Source organism: Camelina sativa, chromosome 18 (assembly GCF_030686135.1).
Source record: "Camelina sativa cultivar CO46 ecotype springtype chromosome 18, ASM3068613v1".
Lineage (NCBI taxonomy): Eukaryota > Viridiplantae > Streptophyta > Magnoliopsida > Brassicales > Brassicaceae > Camelina > Camelina sativa.
In genome coordinates, this window is record NC_141897.1 from 1439553 (window position 1) to 1460333 (window position 20781).

The window sequence follows — 20781 nt, forward strand, 5'->3', positions numbered from 1 at the left end:
GAACCTTGTGTCTTTTGAATGCTTCCTCCACTTGCTTGAACATTGAATCATCTCTATATTATTGGATTTAATTTGAACTTAAATTGTCTTGCTCATGGAATTTGAATACTTGCTCATGGTAACTCTAAAACTCGGGTTAGCACCTCATTTTTACCAATCTTTTCGTTTAACCCGATTTGTTTTCCCCTACCCTTGAACCCAATCTTCTCACTGTGTTATAGGTTATGAAACCTTGAGAGTATTGAGAACGACAAAGAACTGGCTCTTGATTTAGGTAAGTTAGAATCATTTGGACTAGCTAATAGAATCGGTTTTGAAATCAATTAGCTCTAAGTAGAAAAAAAAAAAAAAGAGAGAGTTAGATGTTTAAAGTTTAGACCTTAGGGATTACAAAAAAAAGAGTTAAAATCAAGGTTGTGGGGTTTGATTTAAAAAAAAAAAAAGAGAGATGAATGAGAAAATGGTAGATTATCAAGAGTTAAGCTTTGTATGCCCAAATTGGGGCCGACGGTCTATTTCCCCACGAGAAGTATTGTATCGAATCAGATAGATCTCGTTCTTTACCCTCGGTCTATATGTCCCCGAAATAAAAGTTCGAAAGCTATATCTCCCCGAATAAAAAGTTCGAAAGCTAAATCTCCACAGTTTAATTTTTCTACATCAATTAACCCATAATCGTGGATTATATCGGTTTACTATTTACCTAACCGATTAAGAAAAAAACTAAACCTTCATTATACCAAAGCAAACCCGATTTCGACCCGATTAACTTTGATATCGAAAAACCCCAATTTGCGAAGAACCCTAGATAGTGAAATCCAAAAAATTCCCAATTTGCGAAGAACCCTAGATAGTGAAATCCAAAATCAATATCGAAATTCCTTAGCGAAGACAACGATAATGGCGATTGTCGTTTCAGATGCAGAGTTTGGTGGAGATTTTGACGAAGAAGCCAACGATAGAGATGACTTTCACATCGACTAATTGGTGAATGAGTTCGTCGATGAACCACCAGTCCGCCATGATGTGTATCCGGAGAGTGATACCGATGAAAACGGTGACGGTATAGAGCCAGTTCACACACATATCAGGCGCGGTGATGGGCATTTGTACGATAAGCAGACATTCTTCAGTGGAGTCGCTTTCAAAGAAGGAGTGACGGACTATGTTCTCAGAACTGGAAACAATCTGAAACAATACAGGTATGATAAAAACAAAATTGGCTTTATATGTGTTGGTTGTAATGGAGATGATGGTTCACGGTGTGAGTGGAAGGTGTATGCTGCAATTCTGCCAAGTGATAATATGTGGAGGATTAGAAAGTTTAATGATAAGCATAGCTGTATCCCTAATGGAGAATGTGAGATGTTCAAGGTTCCACATATAGCTAGGTTGTTTCTTGATAAGATTAGAGATAATCCTGAGTACTTCATGCCAATGAAAATGGAAGAAATCATAAAGGAAAGGAGGAAGATTAGTGTCACTAGGCATCAATGTCAGGCCGCTAGAAAAAAGGCACTAATTTGGATTGATAAGGAGTATGATGAACAGTTTGCTAGATTAAGAGATTATGCTGCTGAGATATTAGAATCTAACAAGGATTCACATGTAGAGGTTGAATGTGTGACGACTGATGATGGGAAAGACATGTTCAATAGGTTCTATGTTTGTTTTGACAACATAAGAAGAACATGGAAAGAGACTTGTAGGCCTCTGATAGGAATTGATGGTTGCTTCCTAAAGAATAAGGTGAAGGGACAGCTTTTGGTAGCTTTAGGTAGGGATGCAAACAATGGTATTTATCCAATAACATGGGGGGTGGTTAAAGTTGAAAACACAGACAATTGGGTTTGGTTTATGAAGTTGCTGAAGACTAACCTTGGATTGAATGATGGTGATGGCTTTATACTGATTTCTGATAGGCAAAAGGTAATTTCTTATCTCTTGGCTTGTAACTGATGTTGATAGTTCTTTTGTTTATGGTAACTAACAATGATTATTCTTATTGTTTAGGGATTGATCAAGGCTGTTCAGCTGGAGTTACCAAAAATGGAGCATCGAATGTGTGTGCAACACATCTATGGGAACTTGAAGAAGCATCATGGTAATAAAACCCGAATGAAGCCACTATTGTGGGATTTAGCTGGTGCAAGGCATTTCACAAGATTGGGAGTTATTGTGAAGATGTTGATAATAACCCCACAGAGTCTTTTAACAGCTCCATTAACAAGGCAAGGGAGAAACCATTCATTGCTATGCTAGAGACAATCAGACGACTTGCGATGGTGAGGATTGCCAAAAGGTCTGCAGAATCTCATTCTCACACAGGTAATTTCCTCATTTTTCTTATAAATGATGATGTTTGTTTATGGTTGTACACGATAATGATTGTGTATGCTTGTTTGCAGGGATTTGTACTCCATATGTTGCATTGTTTCTAGCTAAAGAGCATAAGTATGCATCTGAGTCGAAGGTCAGCTCAAGCACCAATGGAGCATATGAAGTAACGCATGGCTTAGATAAACACAGTTGCTGCCTGAAAAAGATGCTTTGTTCTTGCATGAAGTGGCAGATATGTGGCATCCCATGTGAACATGCCTATGCAGTCATCATCGACAAAACACTTGTAGCTGAGAACTATGTCTGTCAATGGTTCCAGACAGCTATATGGAAAAGGAATTACACCGAAGGCCTCGTTCCACAGAGAGGTCCACGGTTTTGGCCTGAAACAAAGACTCCTAATGTGTGTTTACCAGATGAAGATAACGATCAAGCTAAAGAGAAGAAGACAAAGCCTGACAAAAAAAGGAAGAAGGGTGCTAATGAGTCGCCAACTAAGAAGAAACCAAAGGAGAAAAAAAGAATCATGCATTTTGGCATTTGTGGAGCAGCTAATCATAATTCTAGGTTCCACAAGAATGAATTTCCCAAGGTGAATGTATTTTCCTTTTCATGGTTTCAGTTTGTGGAGCTTGTTTCGGTTTACTAATATTTCAATGTTTTATATTTGTTTTGCAGCCAAGTCAACCGGAACCAAGCCAAGGTTCACTCACTCAAGCTTAATCAAACTAGCTAAGTAGAAATAGGGTTCTAATTTTGTGGTTGCCTTGAATGTATTTTCGACCACATAGACTTGTAATCCCTATGTCTTTTGTCAAAAATTGAGATGTCTTTTGTTAACTGTTTTGTGAACGATTTAGGATTTCATTAATGATCATAACTTCTTAACTTTTGCTTCTCATTACCATCTCATAGTCTTTTAATAGCAACATATTACAACTGAAACAAAAACATAGCAACAACAAACTAAAGGAACAACACTCATCTCGTTCTTCAACCTAGTAGCTTAGTGAGACCAATCATGATCATACAAAAGAAGACTAAGACAATCATGATTTTCTTATGGCTTGCTTTGGCTTCAGACAAACCATCTTCGACCTTCTCAAATATCTCCTTCTCCATCTTCTCATAGACCATCTTCTCAAACTCAAACCTCTCTGTTCTGATCTCTTTCAGCTGCTTCTCAAGGTCAGCATTCTTTGCATTCAATGTGTCTATCTCATTGACAAATGCCTCATCCACCCATTTGAAAGTGTGTTCATCATTCCTAAGCTGCAACATTCCTAATTTTATACACGAAAACAGAAAAAATCAAAAATAAAACAAAATCGACTTACCTTATTAGCTACGACAAATTGACACCGATAATATCTCCTGTAAGGGTTGGAATCAGACTTCGATATCAAAGATATGATTCCTTCTCCGCACCAACATCTCTTTGGCACACCGATAGCCCTTCCTCTTCCCTGCAAACTAGATTCAGTGGAATTGGATGATACATTACTCATTGTGATACTCAAACTTGTAAATGAAAGAAGAAGTAATCTCAAGAAGAAGAACCAAACTCAATAAAAGGAATCGATTATGAACAACGAAAATCGATTTTAGGTTTTATTTGGGGATTCTGGGTTTATGATCAAACGGGTCGGGTTTTATTACCAAACTGGTTCAACATCTGGTTTACATTCGAGACATATCTGGTTTGTTCTCAGGTTTAGACGGTAAACCAATATAATCCAGAATTGTGGAGATTTAGCTTTCGAACTTTTTATTCGGGGAGATATAGCTTTCGAACTTTTATTTCGGGGACATATAGACCGAGAGTAAAGAACGAGATCTATCTGATTCGATACAATACTTCTCGTGGGGAAATAGACCGTCGGCCCGCCCAAATTGTTCTCAATCTTAGATAGTTTTCACAACTGTCTAGCATTCCTTCTTTTGAGAGAAAATCACCCAAAGAATTTGTTTGAATCCACCTTACCAAAAAAGCCTTACCCTTGAAACCATTTGAGCTTGATTCACATCCCAGGTGCAAGAATTCGCCAACACTTAATTGAATGTGAAAGAGATGTTCTTTGGAATTGCAAGTCTTTACTTTTAGTTGGAGGATAAACTAGATCGATGTGTGGTAATAAGCATAGAAAAATATTTGTAAGTATGTTGATTGATCTTAGCACTATTAAACTATCTTTAATGACTATAGCTTGAATCCTTTGCTTAGCTCCATAGGTTATGAGTCCCATTTTAGAACGGCACCCTCTTACTTCCTTGCTAGAGGACTAGCAAGATTTAAGTTTGGGGGTCTGATAACTCTCTAATTTACATGTTTTTAGCCTCCTTTTTTGTCCATATTTTGCATTTTTATACCCTTACCTTAGCATTTTTAGGTCATTAACTGTAAGAATTCACTTTTAGATCATTTAGGGTGTTGCATTCTTGCATTTGCATACTTTGGATGAAAACAGGTGGTTTAGAGCCTAAAATGGGGAGAAACAAGGACTAATCGGAGCATGTACCCGAAGGAGCCATCGAGCTGGAAGAACAGTCTGAACCCCAACACAATCGATGAGGATCCAAGAGCAGGAAGAACAACCCAAAGATCTACCCGAGGAGTAACCCGACCTTATCCTCGTGCACCCCATCGAGTAGACCCTCGGGCAGGATTGGAAGCTAGGGTTAATGGGTTTCCATATATAAACCCCCCCCTCTTCTTCCTCTCGCCCTAGCACGCCGCAGACCCTTAGAACAGAGAGCGAGAGCTTCTGGAAGAGAAACTGGGCGACTCAAACACTTTATCTACTTTGTTATGATTTAATTTCGTTTTCTTTTTGTATTTTTGATTCTATATTCTTCTACTCTACTTCTATTCTTAATATAATGCAATTTTTGTTTATCTTTGTTTCTATGTCTTTTGCAATGATTTCTGAGTAGTGTAGTAAAGTTTCTAGGGATGGAATAGATGATTTTGTGTTCTTGATCGGTTAGGATGTCTTAGTTTGATTGTTTATGTTTTATAAATTCCCTTCTAGATTGGTGTTCTTGATGCTATCAACAAACCGAGAGGGTGAGATTAGATCTAAGGTGTTTTACCACCGAGAGGTGTAGATGAAATGCTTGAATCAACCAATGCTAGAGATTTACTCACTTAGCCTAAGAGATTAGATGAGTAAGGGGTTTATTGAAAATAATGAATCGTTTCATATTACCTGCTTGGTCATGTTTCTCCAATGAGAGTTGGGTAGGGGAGTGATCAAGGTTGATTGTTTCTATCACGAGAGTGTTTTAACAAGATATTAGAGATTCATTGTCTAGGAAATATTTGCTTGAGGCATGTAAGATATATGTATTGGTCAGGAACACTTATGAGTCAATTACCCCATCCTAAGAAGCTTTCGTATTTTGATTGTTTGCATTTTTATTCATCACTCGATCCCTTACCCGAACAGGTACACGATCCCCTACTTCGAGTAACCCCTCGAGTTGTTCATACCTTCTTTGTTTACTTGATCCCCCCCACCCGATCCTGTACTCGAATGCTTGCATCGAGTGCTTAGGTCGTGTGGTTCCTTGTTTATATTCTTTTCTTTTATTATTTTAGGATTGTTAGACAAAACCATTTATTGCTTGGCTTGACCTGTTTGCTTCTGATTGCATCCTATCTGCTAGCATAACAACCATTTGGATTGATAACCCTTTGTACTATAACTGCATAGGGAATTGATACCCTGGATGAAAATCCTGTTATCAATACTGAACAACACGCAGTGCTTCTGTCCAATGTTCCTCTCGAGGCGCTTTCATAAATTGCGACAGTGTGTGAACAGAGTAGGCCAAATTGGGTTGGGTTACACCAAGATAAATCAACTTACCAATCAAACGCCGATAAGGAAGAAAGGGACCTGAAGCCAAACCTAGTCGATGGTGTTGCTCGAGAGGAAAGACAGCCGGCCGTGAACCAAGTAAACCTGTTTCTGATAAGATATGAAGAGTATACTTGCGTTGGCTGATGTAAATTCTTTCTGGACTGCGAGAAACTTCAATACCTAAGAATTATTTCAACACACCGAGATCTTTCATATGAAAGCAAGTACTAACATATGCTTTGAATTTTTTCATCGCTCCAATCGTATTTCATGTGATGACCAAGTCAACAACATAGACAAGAACACGTATCTCTACACCATTTTTCTCAAAGACAAACAAGGAATAATCGGAGAAGGATTGTTCAAAACCATATTTTTCTAATGAAGAGGCAAGTTTGGCAAACCAGCAGCGTGGTGCTTGCTTTAAGACATACAGAGACTTTCTCCAATGACAAAATTTGCCGTCATTGCGTTTAGGAAAGCCTGGAGCCAAGCGCATGTACACTTCTTCATCTAAATCACCATGAAGGAAGGCATTGTGGACGTCCATTTGATGGACATCCCAATTTTGAGCTGAAACAACAATTAAAAAGGATCGAACCATGGTCATTTTCACAACCGGAGAAAAGGTTTCTCCATAATCCACTCCTTCGATTTGTCTGTTTCCCAAGACCACCAACCGCGCCTTATATCGTTCTATGGAACCATCGGACCGATGTTTGATGCGAAAAACCCATTGACAACCAATTGCCTGTTTTCTTTCAGGCAAATCTTCAAGTGTCCAAGTTTCATTCTCTTCCAGTGAACCAATTTCGTTGTCGACTGCTTGCGTCCAACGTTTATCCGTCATAGCTTCAGCAAAAAAATTTGGTTCCTTTGCACTTATTATGGCAGCAAGAAAAACATTGTGATTTGCAAAGAATTTATCATTGGTCAAGAAATCTGAAATAGGATACAAACTAGTAGAGCCGTCACAAACCAAGGTTGTATCATAATCAGCAAGATATTTCAGAGCATCTCGTTTTATCACTTCTTTACGAAGGGCAATTGGTGCATCTTCCAATTCGGGTGCAGAATCAACAGCAACAACACCATTATTCTCTATTTTCTCTGTTTTGCTTGTCAGTTCGTCTTTAAAACCTCCCAGACATAGCAAACTGGCCGTCGGATATGGATGGGCTCAAGGGCCTAGTGAGAGGACGTGAGGCCCATTAAGAAAGGAGGGCCCATGGACTGGGATTGGACATGGAGCCCACTAAGAGGTGGCGATTGAATGTTACAAGTGGTATCAAAGCCGAACCCAGAGGAGTGTGGAGTCAAGTGGACTCACACCATCGGGGGTGACGGTCTTAGTGCACAAAGAGGTTGTTGTGATCTGTTAATGGGGGTGAATTGTGACACCCCGATTTCCGAGACTTGCGGAGAGGTTTAAAAGAATTGATTTGGCCACCTATTTCACCAAAGTACACTTATGTTTTCGGTCAAAGGTTCTGAGAGAACTCCAGAGTTAAGCGTGCTTGAGCTGGAGTAGTCACAGGATGGGTGACCTTCCGGGAAGTGACTGTCGGAACTGTGAGAGTGAGGACAAAACAAACGGAAAGATCATGTGGTAATTTGCGGTAACAAGTTTTTAAAATCTCTCGGACATTGTAACATCCCCGAACCGGAATCCTGGTTTAGGGGATTCATCGATCGATGCACTATGTGCATCGGTCGATGCAAGGTTGGTTTTGTGCGGTTCGACTTAAGCTAAACGTTTTGTTTTGGGGTTACGAAACCCTTGAGTCCATTTTAAAAGGGAGTTTGTCGTTTTGTGGCCGAGGTTTAGCCGCTTTAGAGAGAAAAGAATGAAAGAAAAGAAGTTCTTGTTGTTCTTGAGTGTTCTTGGGAGTTGTGAGAGATTTGAGGCAGTTCTTGTAGAGATCTGTAGATGGGATCATTGTAGGAGCTTCTTAGGAGTGTTTCTCTTCCTGTTTGAGGTTCATAATCTTCTTGACAAAGGTAAGTGCATGACCATGGCTTATCTAAGCTGAAGATTTCTCTGATCTGCTCGTTTTATGTGTTTTATTGGCTTGTTAGTACGTTGTTGAGTCGATAGAGGTTTTGGGAAGCTTTTTGTGGCTTTGGTTTGTGTGTTTTGGTGATTTAGGAACAGAGATCAGGCGAGAAGCTTTGGGGAAAAACGGTGTTCGGCATCTGTGTCGGTCGATATAATGCGAGGACGGTGCGGATTGACCTAGGATCATTGGTTGATGCCATCTGGAGGCGTCGGTCAATGCAATTAAGGATTTCGTGCAATATCGAGCATGCGTCGGTCGATGCAGTGTGCATGTCAGTCGATCCAAGTGAATGGAAAACACGTTCTGGCCAGTTTCGTCCCATTTTGTCCCGATCCATCTTGTCCCATCTTGTATCTGGTAATGTAATTGCACGGCCTGAAATTTTTATTTTTTAAATATATATTACAAAAAAAATATTTTAACAGATTTATTAATTTTAAGTTGTGAAACTTAGTATTGATCATGTATCCGCACATAAGTGTGGGATTATATATAGAGATATAATTATTTGGTATAAATATAATTTGTTTGAATTCATCAAGTTCATAAATGATTTAAAGTAATAATCTAATAAAGAAGCAATAAAAAATCTATCCAACTTATTTATTTGACACCTATCCAACTTAAAATTAGTTATGACAGAATCATCTTTTTTTTTTTTTTGACCTCAAACCACCATACTTTATTACGCTAGATAGAATAGGTTAGGCTCATGAGCCAACCATTCCGGAATCTGCGAGCTAACATGGGAAAAAATTGTTCCACGTACTCGAGCGCTCTTAGCGAGACAATCGGCACGGACATTGTTTGTTCTAGCAATATATGTGATTGGAAAAACATAAAAACTTTTTCTCAGCCTGATGAAATTTTCCAGCTCCGTAGCAAAGGCTGGCTAGTCTTCCATCTCATCGAGTATCTTGGGAATACTTGAACAGTCTGTTTCAAATCTCACTTTATCATAGCCTCTTAAGAGCAGCGTCTCCATCACCCAAAGCAGTCCATCCAGCTCAGCTTGGAGGGGAGAAAGTTGTCGTGAAAGTCCTTTGATATCGTATACCGTTTGCAGGGCACCTTGCAGCTCAAAACACAGACCTGCTGTACCATCAGTATCCTTCCAAGAAGCGTCGAAGCGACACACTGGAGCATCGCCTTGTGTTGCCATCACCACTGGTTCCTCCGTCTCATCCTCCTCTATCTCTGCTCGTCCCATTTCCTGAGCTAGCTTCCAGCTAACAGCTTCTGAGTATGCGGTGTCTCGAGTGTCCGGCGGTAGTATGTCTTTGTTATTAAAGACCTTATCGTTTTTGGCCTTCCAGATGTACCAAAGTAACCATGGGAACACCTCCACCAGAGAAAGATCGATACCTTGGTCTGTTGCACCCCAGAAGAGGAAATCAAGATTTGAGTACAAAGATGAACACGGGAAAGACCCCGGAGCTGTCGGAATATGCGATAAAGCCCATACCTGGAGGGCTGGTGGGCATTCAAACAGTACATGATTTATCGACTCCTCATCAACACCGCATCTCGGGCATCTTATGTCCGTTCCACAATGGTGATCAGCTAACTGGCTACAAGAGGCGATGCAACCAGATATCACCTGCCAAATGAAATGTTTAATCTTTCTCGGCGCCTTAAGCTTCCACACCTGACTCTTTAACTTTATTAGACTTGGCTCTAGTACCTCCTGACACCCTATATTCTCTTCTGTAGCAACTAGATACCCCGATTTCACTGTATACTGGCCTGACCTCGTATGTATCCAGACATAATCATCCAGCATAAATGTTCTACTTGGCTTTAAACCTAATATCAAGGGAATATCTTGAGGATCCATTAGATCGTGCAGTTTTCCATGTTTCCACTCCTTTGTCTCGAAATCAATAAGGTGATTTACGTAGAGATTTGGATCTTTATGTCCACCTTTGTCTTTCGTCGGCCTAGCAGGTATTGTGGGGATCCAGTTATCTACCCAAACTCGTGTGCTGAAACCTGACCTGACGTTTTTCCGGAGGCTTTTTTGAAGCAGAGGTTTTGCCGCCATAATACTATGCCAACCAAAATATGGGGAGTTTGCCTTCTTTACATCCATCGGGTTCGAATACCGTAAGTAGCGTCCTTTAAGGACTCGACATAGAAGTGAGTTCGGATATCTAAGTAGTCACCATAATTGTTTTGCTAATAGTGCCAGATTGAATTCTTTGAGGTCTCGAAAGCCTAGGCCTCCTTTATCCACCGGGACACAAATTTTGTCCCAAGCAATCCAATGAAGGCCCTTACTATTAGACTTGGTACTCCACAAGAATTTAGCAATGGCTCCCCTAAGCTTACTGATGATATTCTGAGGCAATAGGAAGCTGGACATAACATAAGACGGGATAGCTTAAGCTACCGATTTTATGAGAACCTCTTTACCTCCTTTCGATAAGAGCTTTGCCGACCATGCGTTAGTTCCTGGGTTCAGTCTATCGTGTACAAAGGAAAATACTTGTTGTTTAGATCCACAAATTGATTCTGGTAATCCTAGATACATTCCCATGCCTCCCTCTCTTGTGATACCAATGGCTTCTTTGAGCTCTGCTTTCGTGGCCGATGGGACTCTATTGCCAAAAAGAATGGCCGACTTCTCACGGTTTAGTTGTTGACCCGATGCCAAGCCACAGCTATTTATAATTTTCAAAAGTTCAGTACATTTCTGGATGTCCGCTCTGCAGAAGAAAAGACTATCATCAGCAAATAGCAAGTGTGATACCGGGGGACTTCCATGTGCAATTTTTAGGCCCGTAAGGCGACCTTCTTCTTCAGCCCCTTTAAGTTGGGCAATCAAAGCTTCGGTGCATATGATAAACAGGAAGGGAGAGAGGGGATCTCCCTGCCGGAGTCCCCTAGACGGGACTATGTTTACTTTTGCCTCTCCATTTAAAATGACTTTATAAGAGACAGTAGTGATACAGCTCATGATCCAGCCAATCCATTTACTATCAAATCCCAGCTTCCTCATCACCGCTTCTAGAAAAGACCACTCCACCCGGTCATAGGCCTTACTCATGTCCGTCTTAATAACTACAAATTTTATGCAACACGTAGGGTTTGTCCTCAAAGCATGGAAATTTTCTTGCGCCAGTAGGATATTATCTGTGATTAATCGCCTAGCCACAAAGGCCGATTGTGTCTCCGAAATAACCTTCGGGAGAGTTTTCCGCATCCGGTTGCTAAGTACCTTGGCTATGATTTTATAGCTCACATTGCAAAGGCTTATCGGCCTGAATTCCGTCATAGCTCTCGGTCTCTCATTCTTCAGGATCAGACAAAAATTGGTTTGGTTAAGTCGTGGGTCAAGAATCCCCGTTTCAAAGAACTCCTGTACCATAGAGATGATATCCTTCCCTACCACATGCCAGAACTTCTGGTAGAAAAGGCTTGTCATTCCGTCTAGGCCAGGGGCTTTGTCTGGGTTTATCCCAAATAATGCTTTCTTGATCTCGCCATCTGATGGCTCCCGAGTGAGCATACTGTTCGTTTCCGGGGAGATTTTCTCAGTAACATTCTGAAGGACCTCTTCGATACCACTTATATTCGAAGCGGAGAAGAGCATTTCAAAGAAGTTGACCGCCACTTTTTCAATATATGCGTCTGATTCCGCGAGGCCTCCTTCGCCATTCTCAATACTAATGATCCGGTTTCCGGCTCGTCTTTGTTTAGTAGTCGCATGGAAATATTTGGTATTCTGATCACCCTCGGGCATCCACGTTGCCCGACTCTTTTGTCTCCAGTAAATCTCCTTGTCTCGGAACGCTGCGCAAAGTTGCCATTTTAACTGCAGCTCCTCTTCTGCTGTAACCGAATCCAAACTTTGGGCTTCATCAATTTTAGTTTTGAGCTCGTCGATCTTTCTTTACGAATTTGACGGGTTGTTCTTCTTCCATCGAGACATAGCTTTACGGCATTCTGCAATCTTAGTATGTAAGTCTAGAGGGCCTGAATGGTTCACCTCTTTCCAGCTATCCTCGATCAGCTTTCGGAACCCTTGTTTCCCGAGACACCTTTTATCGAACTTAAAACTTTTTTGGAATCGGTGATTCCTTGATTTTATTCTGGCCAATACTGGATGATGATCTGAGCCCCATAATTTTAGATACTCCACATCAGTGTGGGAAAAAAAGTTGTGCCAGTCTTCATTACCCACAGCTCTATCTAATCGACACTGGACTCTGCCCCTCCGTCTCCGTCCAGCCCATGAAAAGAAGTTGCCTTTAAAAGGAAACTCTATCATACCGAAATTCGCCAGCATGGACCTGAAGGGAATGAACGTAGCCTCCGCTCTACGGTGCCCTCCACGTTTTTCTTGATTTCCAATGATTTAGTTGAAATCTCCAATCATGAACCATGCTCCCACTCTATCAATACTCATCCTCGTCAAGCGTTCCCACACATCTTCACGGTAAGCGATAACCGGATCACCATAGAAAAAGGTCATAAAAACCTTATGTCCCTCAATGGTTGTCTCAATATCAATCATACGGTTATTGGAATACAGAATTTTCACAGCAGGAGACTCCATATAAAACAATGCCAGACCACCGCTTCTACCCGAGGGTTCCATGGTGAACAACTTATCATAACAAAAAGAAATTTGAATGTTTTGCATAAAAGAAAATTTATTTTTTGTTTCTGAAAGGAAAAAGAAATAAGGAAAAAAACATCTACTGAGCTCCCGTAGGTGCTCAATGGTCAGGTAAGCGCCGGCTCCCTGACAGTTCCATGCTATTGCATTCATATATCCTTACTGGGTGGTTTCTGGGACCCCACCGAACCTAAAATAGCAGAAGACTTCTTGCTGATTGCAGAAGGAAACACCTCACAGCGAGGGACAACACGAGTTTTTGGGCGATTACTGGAAACCACTTTTTTTGGTGATAATCTCCCCCTAAGGGTGTTGGTCTTCCTCGACGCAATCCCCTTAATCTCCGGACCTCGTGGAGATCTTTGTCTGCCCGGTTTTGCCTCTTTAGCCGAGTCCTTTACCAGAGCAGGGCCCCGTTCTTGGGAGGGAGTCTTTGTTGAACTCACCTTGGAACTCCCCTTCGCTTTTACCGTTACCTGTTCCTGAGAAGGTCCATGATTCTTTTGTACATTCTTAACCGGTGATAACTGAGATATTGCTTCAATTTGTTCAGCACCATTCTCCGGTTGTGCATCAACCAACATTCCATCTTTTAGCAACCCCATCTCTTGAAGATAATCGTCCACGGCCATAGGCTCATCCTGTGGGATTTCCTCATCTAGAAGATCATCATTATCAATCATCTCCGCATCCATTTCAGGAGAACCAGTATCAGAGGTATCTTTCGCCTCAGCCCTAGTCGGATTTTCCATGGGCGAGTCCCCTTTATCAGACTGTTGTACAGATAAACCCTTGTTGACTTGTGAAGGGAGAATATCCCGAATTGGAGGTTGTGGTGGGAGGGGGACAGCCCCACTAGTAGTAGCTATGATAGTTGGACTGATCCTCACAGTCGGAGTCTTGTCCATGGGGACAGGAGGGTTTTTTTTCTTTGGTCTATATGACATTGTATAGTCCTCCTTCCAGCTCTTATGGGAACGATCCTTGAACCTATGTCCGTGATCGCTAACAGTAGTTCCAGGTCGAGTTCGGGGTCTGTAATACCCTTCTTTGTTAAGATCCGAGATAGTACGCTGAGAGTCAGAAGCTTCAACTCTCTCCTTCCCCTTTCGCCTATTTTCCTTCTCTTCCAGCTCATATAACCCATTTCCCCGGCTGTCTGATCGTCTCTGTGTATTTGAAACGGAAACAAGTGAATCTTCAGTTCTAGAGGAAATTCGGTCTCTCCTACCCTCACCATAAGGATGGTACTCTCCCGATATCGGGGATGATTGGCCTCCCTCGGAGCATCCAGCCGTTGCCAGATACTCTTTTGTCTAATCTCTTGCCTATGGTGTACATCATCCCGCACTAACCGTCGCTCCCAAGGGCGTCCTTTTGGAGACTCCCTGTCGCCCTCTCTCTTTCTGTTACCTTCTATGTCACGCTCTGCTCTCGTAGAATCTCAATCCTGATGGTTGCCGTAGAGATTCATGAACTCCTCTGTAGCCGCATATGCTTCTGCCCGAAGTCTTCTGTTCTTTTCTCTGTCTGCCTCCGTCAGCAGCGGGCAGGTCCTCTCTTCATGGGAGATCCTCTTACATGTAAAGCAGTACCAAAAGAGGCCCTCGTAAACAAGAGACACCTTCACCACATCTCCATTATTGAAACCCTCTTCGTTCAAACTGTAACAACAAATCCCCGTTAAGAGAGACTCTAACTCTTTCGCCAGCTACATCAACCGCTATCATTGTGCCTAGAGCTTCTCCAATACTTTGATATGCAGCAAGCTTCCTGTAATGTTTCGGGATACCCGTGATTTTCACCCAGAAAACCATTGAGCTTGGGAAATCCTCCCTGACATTTGGTTCCCATCTTTCCAGAGCAAAGCTCCATTGATTAAAGTGGCATGGCCTTCTTGCCAGAATTTTTTCCAGGTCGGCTCCGTCTTCGAAGTCAAACTGGAATTTCCCATTATCCAAGTTTGTTCCTTGAACTCTCCCCTCAACATCCCAGATTCTTTCCTTCGGCATAAAAGCAATAAGGGCATCGATGCTACGGCTGCCAGTGTGAAACATCCTACCCACGAGAGAGTTCTGAAATTTCGCTATCAGATCAGAATTATCAAATCGAGGGATCCGTATGATATCTTCCTCATCTTCTCCACTCCGACTAGACCCCGCGGCGGTCACAGAGAGTCTTTGACTCGTCAAATCATCTCTTGGGCGGCTAGACTGCTCACATCTGGACTCCTTGTGTCCACTGCTTAATGCTTTCTCCTTAAGTCGTGAACCATCCGACCTTCTCTGTTCATGACTTCTCAAATCCCTATCTCGATTCATGTTCAAAGGCTCTCAATCAATGAGGAAGTAAGCAGAACAGAAAACTGAATAATTCTGAAACAAAACGGTACTGCAATAAGAAAAGAAGATTACGCCAATGCTTAAACCGAGGGAGAAAAAAACACTCGAGAGTCGACGAAAGCTTCCAACTTCACAGATCTAAAGAGACAAGGAAGTCGGTGCCGTTATCGCCTGGTCGCTCTCCATTTATGATACAATCATCTATTACTTCAAATTCCCCATTGATTTGTTAAGAAGTAGCAGACATGTGATCGCTTCAATTTGCAAAATCCGAAAATAATTTAGAATATAAACTATGTTTTTACCAATGACGGTATGCCGGTCCGGGTTATATTTAAAATTTGGACACTTAAAAACCCGGATAGAACCGGAAAAACCTGACTAAAACCCGTTAATCCGTGGTTGAACCGGCGGTCCGGGTTAAACCCAACATCTAATTATCAAATTTGAAGGAGTAAGTAAAAAGTAATTAATGTAGAGATCAGCTATATAAAGAAGGAATCGAGTACTTCTTCCTCTAACTTTTCCGATGTGGGACAATATATTATTTCTAAGAGTGTGATTTACTTCATTTTGTTCGGTCACGTTTATTTTATTTTTTTTTTTTGCTCGCGTGAAAATCTCTTTACTCAGTTCTACTATATTTTTATATGTATATTCATAAAACCAATGTAACATATATATGTATGATATTTCTATAATGTGAAATTCAGTAAACTGTTGACCCACGGTTGGATCGGGTCAACCCATTAATCCGGTGACCCGGAAGGTTGTCCGGTTTGTTTTCCGGGTCGGGTTTCAAAACATTGGTTTTTACGTAACCGGTTGATTCCGTAATCTTCCTCAATTCATAAAATAATTGTAACCCTAACAAGCTTCGAGCTATTCTAAAGTAAAACTAGTTTTCATTAAATATTGCACCCAATTATACTATTAAACAAACAAAACAAAAAAATCCGACTGCTTTTTCACAAATACTCAATATCACGTTTGATTACACCAAAATTAATCTAAACACTCGTACAAATTCACAAACAGAGAGAAAAAAAAAAAAAAAAAAAAAAAAAAACAAAATTGAATACCAAATTAAGACATAAGAAATCATATTAACACAGATCTCTAATGGACAAAACAAACATAAACAAGGTATAAAAATTAAAACATATCTAACTCTTTTGTTTTTGTTTTGCATAAGGAACAGAAACTAGAAGCCATGAAACTTTTAAGTCTGATTTCACTGAACCTGAACTGTGTTTTTTTATTCAGCATCTGATCTCGTAAGATCCCGCTTTCGTTATGTATCGAACCCACTCGACCGTGTTGTAACCGCTCTTCTCCCATACCTGTCAATCATTCCACTTACCGGTCAGGTCCAAAGAAGTAGTGAAGATTTGATAGCTAAGTAAAGCAAACAATTTTTCCAAGACCATAAGCAGAGATGAAGCAAAACACAAATCACATAAAAGAATTGAACGGATTTAATTGCACAATGACTTAAAGACTCTGCATTGTATTTTTGAAAGGATGGTACTATCAAGAGTATAGAAATCAAAGCGTTGTACCTTGAGAAAGCGAACTCGCAAACCAGATGCTGTAAACATTGGGACCTAGAAAAGAACCAAGCTAAGACGGTTAAAAATCACTTAAAACAAATCTGGCTCTATCTAACAGTGCCACCACTAGAAAAAGATTGACCTGAAATTCCATTTGGATTGGAGGTCTTGTCCAAGATTTCTTCTCTCCCATTGTTGAGATCAACTCAATTTCTGCACTTAGTGTGGACTCTGTTTGTCCTGGGAATTTTCTTATCCTAAAGAGTAAAAGAGAGAAGCCAAATTATTGAAAAAAAAGACCAACAAATAGAATTATAGACATGAATCTGAGGGAAAATTATATAAACTCACTTCCAAACCAAGCAATCGATTGATGGATTGTATTTAGCGCGACCAGTTGTCACTTGGAAATTGGTCTTGGCTGTTTGTTTTGGTACTGGAATTTTAACTACGACCCCAAGGGCAAACATTTTAGCACCAAACACACTTTTGACCTAAAAAGACAAAACACGGGAACAGATTTAAGAGAGCAAAAAATCAAGCCATTTTTGTTTTGCTTGCTTTTTAATCTTTGAGAATACCTTGACATTTACTTCCATACGTGTACGACCAAGTTCTTTGATTGTTGGTAACACGCGGAAAGGCAGATTTACACCCTCTGTTATTCGATACCTGAGACATCATCAAGTTAATACACATTTGGTACCAGAACAATTTGCAACAGTGGACATTTTAAAAACTCACTTCATCAATTCAAACTCTCCATCCGGTGGTACAAAACTGACCGTCTTCTCGGAGTTGAATCTTGTCAGGTTCACACACTGGTGAAATGTGACATCATCAAGCTCAATGGTTTTACCACTGCACAAAACGAGTGAGTCAGTTAGCACAAAGAAAACTCAGTAGCCACTGATGTTCACTGTTTTAACAAAGCCTACCTCTTAGCTGGGCGAGATTTCATTTCTGATTCCTTCTCAAGACCAATTTTATCATTCAACCCCAACTTCAAATCAGGCATTCCCGAAAGGAAACATTTCATTAAAACTTTCCCCGTCACATCACACCGAAGAACATTGCCTAACCGTTTTAATAATGTAAAAAACCAGGGTCATACAAAGCGAATCAAGAAGAAAGACAACTTCAAAAAATTTAGAAAAGGCAATTATTTACCTTTAGAGGACATCAGAAGGTTTACACTTTCCACAATATCCAGAAACACCTGCATTTGAGAGAATGCTTGGTATCATCACGTCCGCACAACCTACGAAGATCTATATACACACAGAAAGAAAATCAACACTTACCTCATTCTTTTTATAAGCAAGGCCCTCTCTTCTCCAACCAACAGCACCCGTAACTTGTAATGTTGCATTTGGAACAGGCTTGTCCTTTGGCTGTAATGAAAATAAGCTTATGAATGCAAAGATAATGAAGTGAAGGAGCAACATAATTTCGATTTATTGCGGGGACTACTGATTCACTTGTAAGAACCATTCACTAACACAATTACAAATCTGTTGTATACAAAAATGAATAGATGCTCTTACCTTTGATGAAAATGGTGACCGTACACCTTCCTGAGTGATGTAAAGTTTCAAAATTTCAGGGGAGAGATTTTGTGGGTAGCCAAAGTCCATAATCTCTGCAATTCCATACCAAATATCAATCCTTGGTGTTTCCATATAATAAAATAACACCAAAAAAAGTAATAAAACCAAACAGGTCTGAAGAAAACATAACTCAGGCTTACTTACCGTCCAACAATTCATAAATCAGAACAAAGTTATTTCTAATAGCGTCTTCATCAAACGCTCCACCAAAGTAGGATTTGAACAAAGCAACAGCCTGATAATGTCAATCAAAATCAGTAGTAACTATGTCACAAACTGTATAAAAATCAATCTGACTCTCTTGAAATTTCTACAAGAACCAAAACAATTCTGAAAAACGAAAGTGAAACTAAAAAACAAAAACAAAGTTTACCTCAACAACGAATTTGAATCCACAAGCAACATTAGCATTGCTACTGACAACAATGACAATGTAGACATTGCTGATTCGCATATAAACAAAGGAGCAACCACCAATCTGACGCACAGGACAATTCCCTAACTCCTTCGTCTGCATTATATGCGTACGAAACGCATCCACCATATTCCCCCTTTAAGAATCAAACAGCTCGAGAAATCAAAAACAAATCCATAATCTCAAATCAAACAAGCTAAAGTCCTAAACGAAGTGGACTACTAAGAAGCGATAGAACAAACACACACACACACACACAGAGATGGAAATGTAACGAATTCGAAGAAAAGGGGAAGCTCTTCTCACCCGACGTCATCTCGGTACGTACGATTAATGAGTACATCGCCACGGAGATTCAGAAAGTAGATGGCGGAAGCAGCCACCGGCATATTGGATCCAGTCAATTCGAAGCCGAGATCGGATAATTAGACGAGATTTGAGGATTTCAGGAGATTTGAGATTTGTGGTTCGACGAGATCTCGGCGACGGAGTAGCAAGCAAGGAGGAAGACGACGACGAAGTTGAAACAACTGAAAATGCGATATTAAAAATCTTTTTATTTAAAAATAGAAAGAAGAATAATATGGAAATCATGAGTCGTCATAATGGAATGGGCCAATCATATATTAATGGGCCCATCACATTATATAAATCTCTACATGTAAATACGTTGTTAAGATTTTCACTGTTTCTTTTTTAAACCATTTAAAAACATAACACTCACTGATTGAGAAAAATATCAAAAATAAACATTGAACTTATAACTTAAAAACAGGAACCTCAACTCGGTTATATAAAAATGACATAGTTCTCAGTACAGAAAAGTAACCCCTAATTAGACTTCTATGTGAAGAGCTCAATGTCTTATAAGTTCCAATGAATCCACCAAAATTGGTTTGAATCACACATTTGCGTTACTTAAAACTTAAAACATGGTTTTACTACTTGGCAATGTCGAATTAAGTATGTCCAGTTAAGCCGTTATATTGGGCGTGTTCATTGACGTTGGCGGCTGCGACAGCGGCAGCAGCAGCAACAACGACAAACGCAATCTTTTTAATCGTTGCATTTAATCGAAGTTTAAAATTAGAAGCTGCGTTTGACGCGGCATTATGCCGCAAGTGCCTGTGACAATCAAACGAACAACAATAAATGCGGCTGTCGCAGCCGCAAGTACTTGTGGCGACTAAACGAATAGGCTTATTGTTATTTTATTTGGCAATATTAACAAAAATGGTGATCTGTTAGGAAAATCGATAAAGGTTGGACATTTTATTCATCACAACTTAAGTTCATACTCTTTTTACTTTTTTTTTGTAATTCCATGCATTTTTGACATTTTTTACATTAAATAAATAAACTTTAGTAAATTCAAATTTGAGAAGAATCGATGCCTAACTAGAAATTTACATCGTAACTCCTTAAATGATAACTACTAAACCACTATCACTTGGTTCATGTAAATAATATTGTAAGATTATTTGTTTTAATTGTGGTTAGGTTTAGGTACCCGTTCGGATTCGGATCAGTATTTCAGGTTTTCGGGTTAAGAGGTATAGGACCCGTTCGGATATTTCTAGATTTCGGGTTCTTGTCGGGTTTGGATCGAGTATTTCAAATTCAGATTCGGATTACCCGAAGTTCTCAAAACTCAAAATATTAATATCCAAATTTGTCTAAATTATTCAAAAATCAAAAATATCCGACCTATCTAAAATATAGAGTATTTTTTACCCAAATTTACTTAAAAAATAGTTTAAATACTCAAAAATATATAAAATATCCAAAAATCAAATTTAGAGTATTTTTTACCAAATTTACAAAAAAAAATAGTTTAAATACTCAAAATATCTAAAATATCCAAAAAACTGAATATTTTTGAAACTTACATTATTAAAATTAAAATATTACTAATATATTACTACTATATATTAATATTGTGGGTATATTCGAATAACCATTCGGATTCGG

The 20781-nt window shown here is 39.8% G+C and overlaps 4 protein-coding genes and 1 pseudogene across 4 annotated transcripts; 1 reads left to right on the forward strand and 4 right to left on the reverse strand.

Moving 5' to 3' along the window:
* The first annotated feature begins 900 nt into the window (after positions 1-900).
* Positions 901-3063, forward strand: LOC147921341 (uncharacterized; annotated as a pseudogene).
* Positions 3064-3211: 148 nt separating this feature from the next.
* Positions 3212-3909, reverse strand: LOC147921342 (uncharacterized protein At4g04775-like). The gene is made up of 2 exons (XM_087497440.1): positions 3678-3909; positions 3212-3612 (listed from the first exon to the last, which is right to left on the reverse strand). Exons 1-2 carry the CDS (start codon positions 3846-3848, stop codon positions 3334-3336), a joined length of 450 nt encoding a protein of 149 aa, XP_087353566.1. The 5' UTR covers positions 3849-3909; the 3' UTR covers positions 3212-3333.
* An 8252-nt stretch (positions 3910-12161) lies between these two features.
* Positions 12162-12557, reverse strand: LOC147921343 (uncharacterized). Its single transcript, XM_087497640.1, has one exon. The coding sequence runs from the start codon at positions 12555-12557 to the stop codon at positions 12162-12164; it is 396 nt and encodes a 131-aa protein (XP_087353766.1).
* Positions 12558-14530: 1973 nt separating this feature from the next.
* Positions 14531-15211, reverse strand: LOC147921344 (uncharacterized). The gene has a single exon (XM_087497641.1). It carries the CDS (start codon positions 15209-15211, stop codon positions 14531-14533), a length of 681 nt encoding a protein of 226 aa, XP_087353767.1.
* Positions 15212-16180: 969 nt separating this feature from the next.
* LOC104760239 (AP-2 complex subunit mu) lies at positions 16181-19412 on the reverse strand. The gene is made up of 14 exons (XM_087499171.1): positions 19117-19412; positions 18769-18946; positions 18540-18630; positions 18333-18427; positions 18090-18179; positions 17956-18004; positions 17724-17862; positions 17530-17646; positions 17367-17457; positions 17137-17279; positions 16928-17042; positions 16795-16839; positions 16303-16575; positions 16181-16249 (listed from the first exon to the last, which is right to left on the reverse strand). Exons 1-13 carry the CDS (start codon positions 19197-19199, stop codon positions 16495-16497), a joined length of 1317 nt encoding a protein of 438 aa, XP_087355297.1. The 5' UTR covers positions 19200-19412; the 3' UTR covers positions 16181-16249; positions 16303-16494.
* Between the last annotated feature and the right edge of the window lie 1369 nt (positions 19413-20781).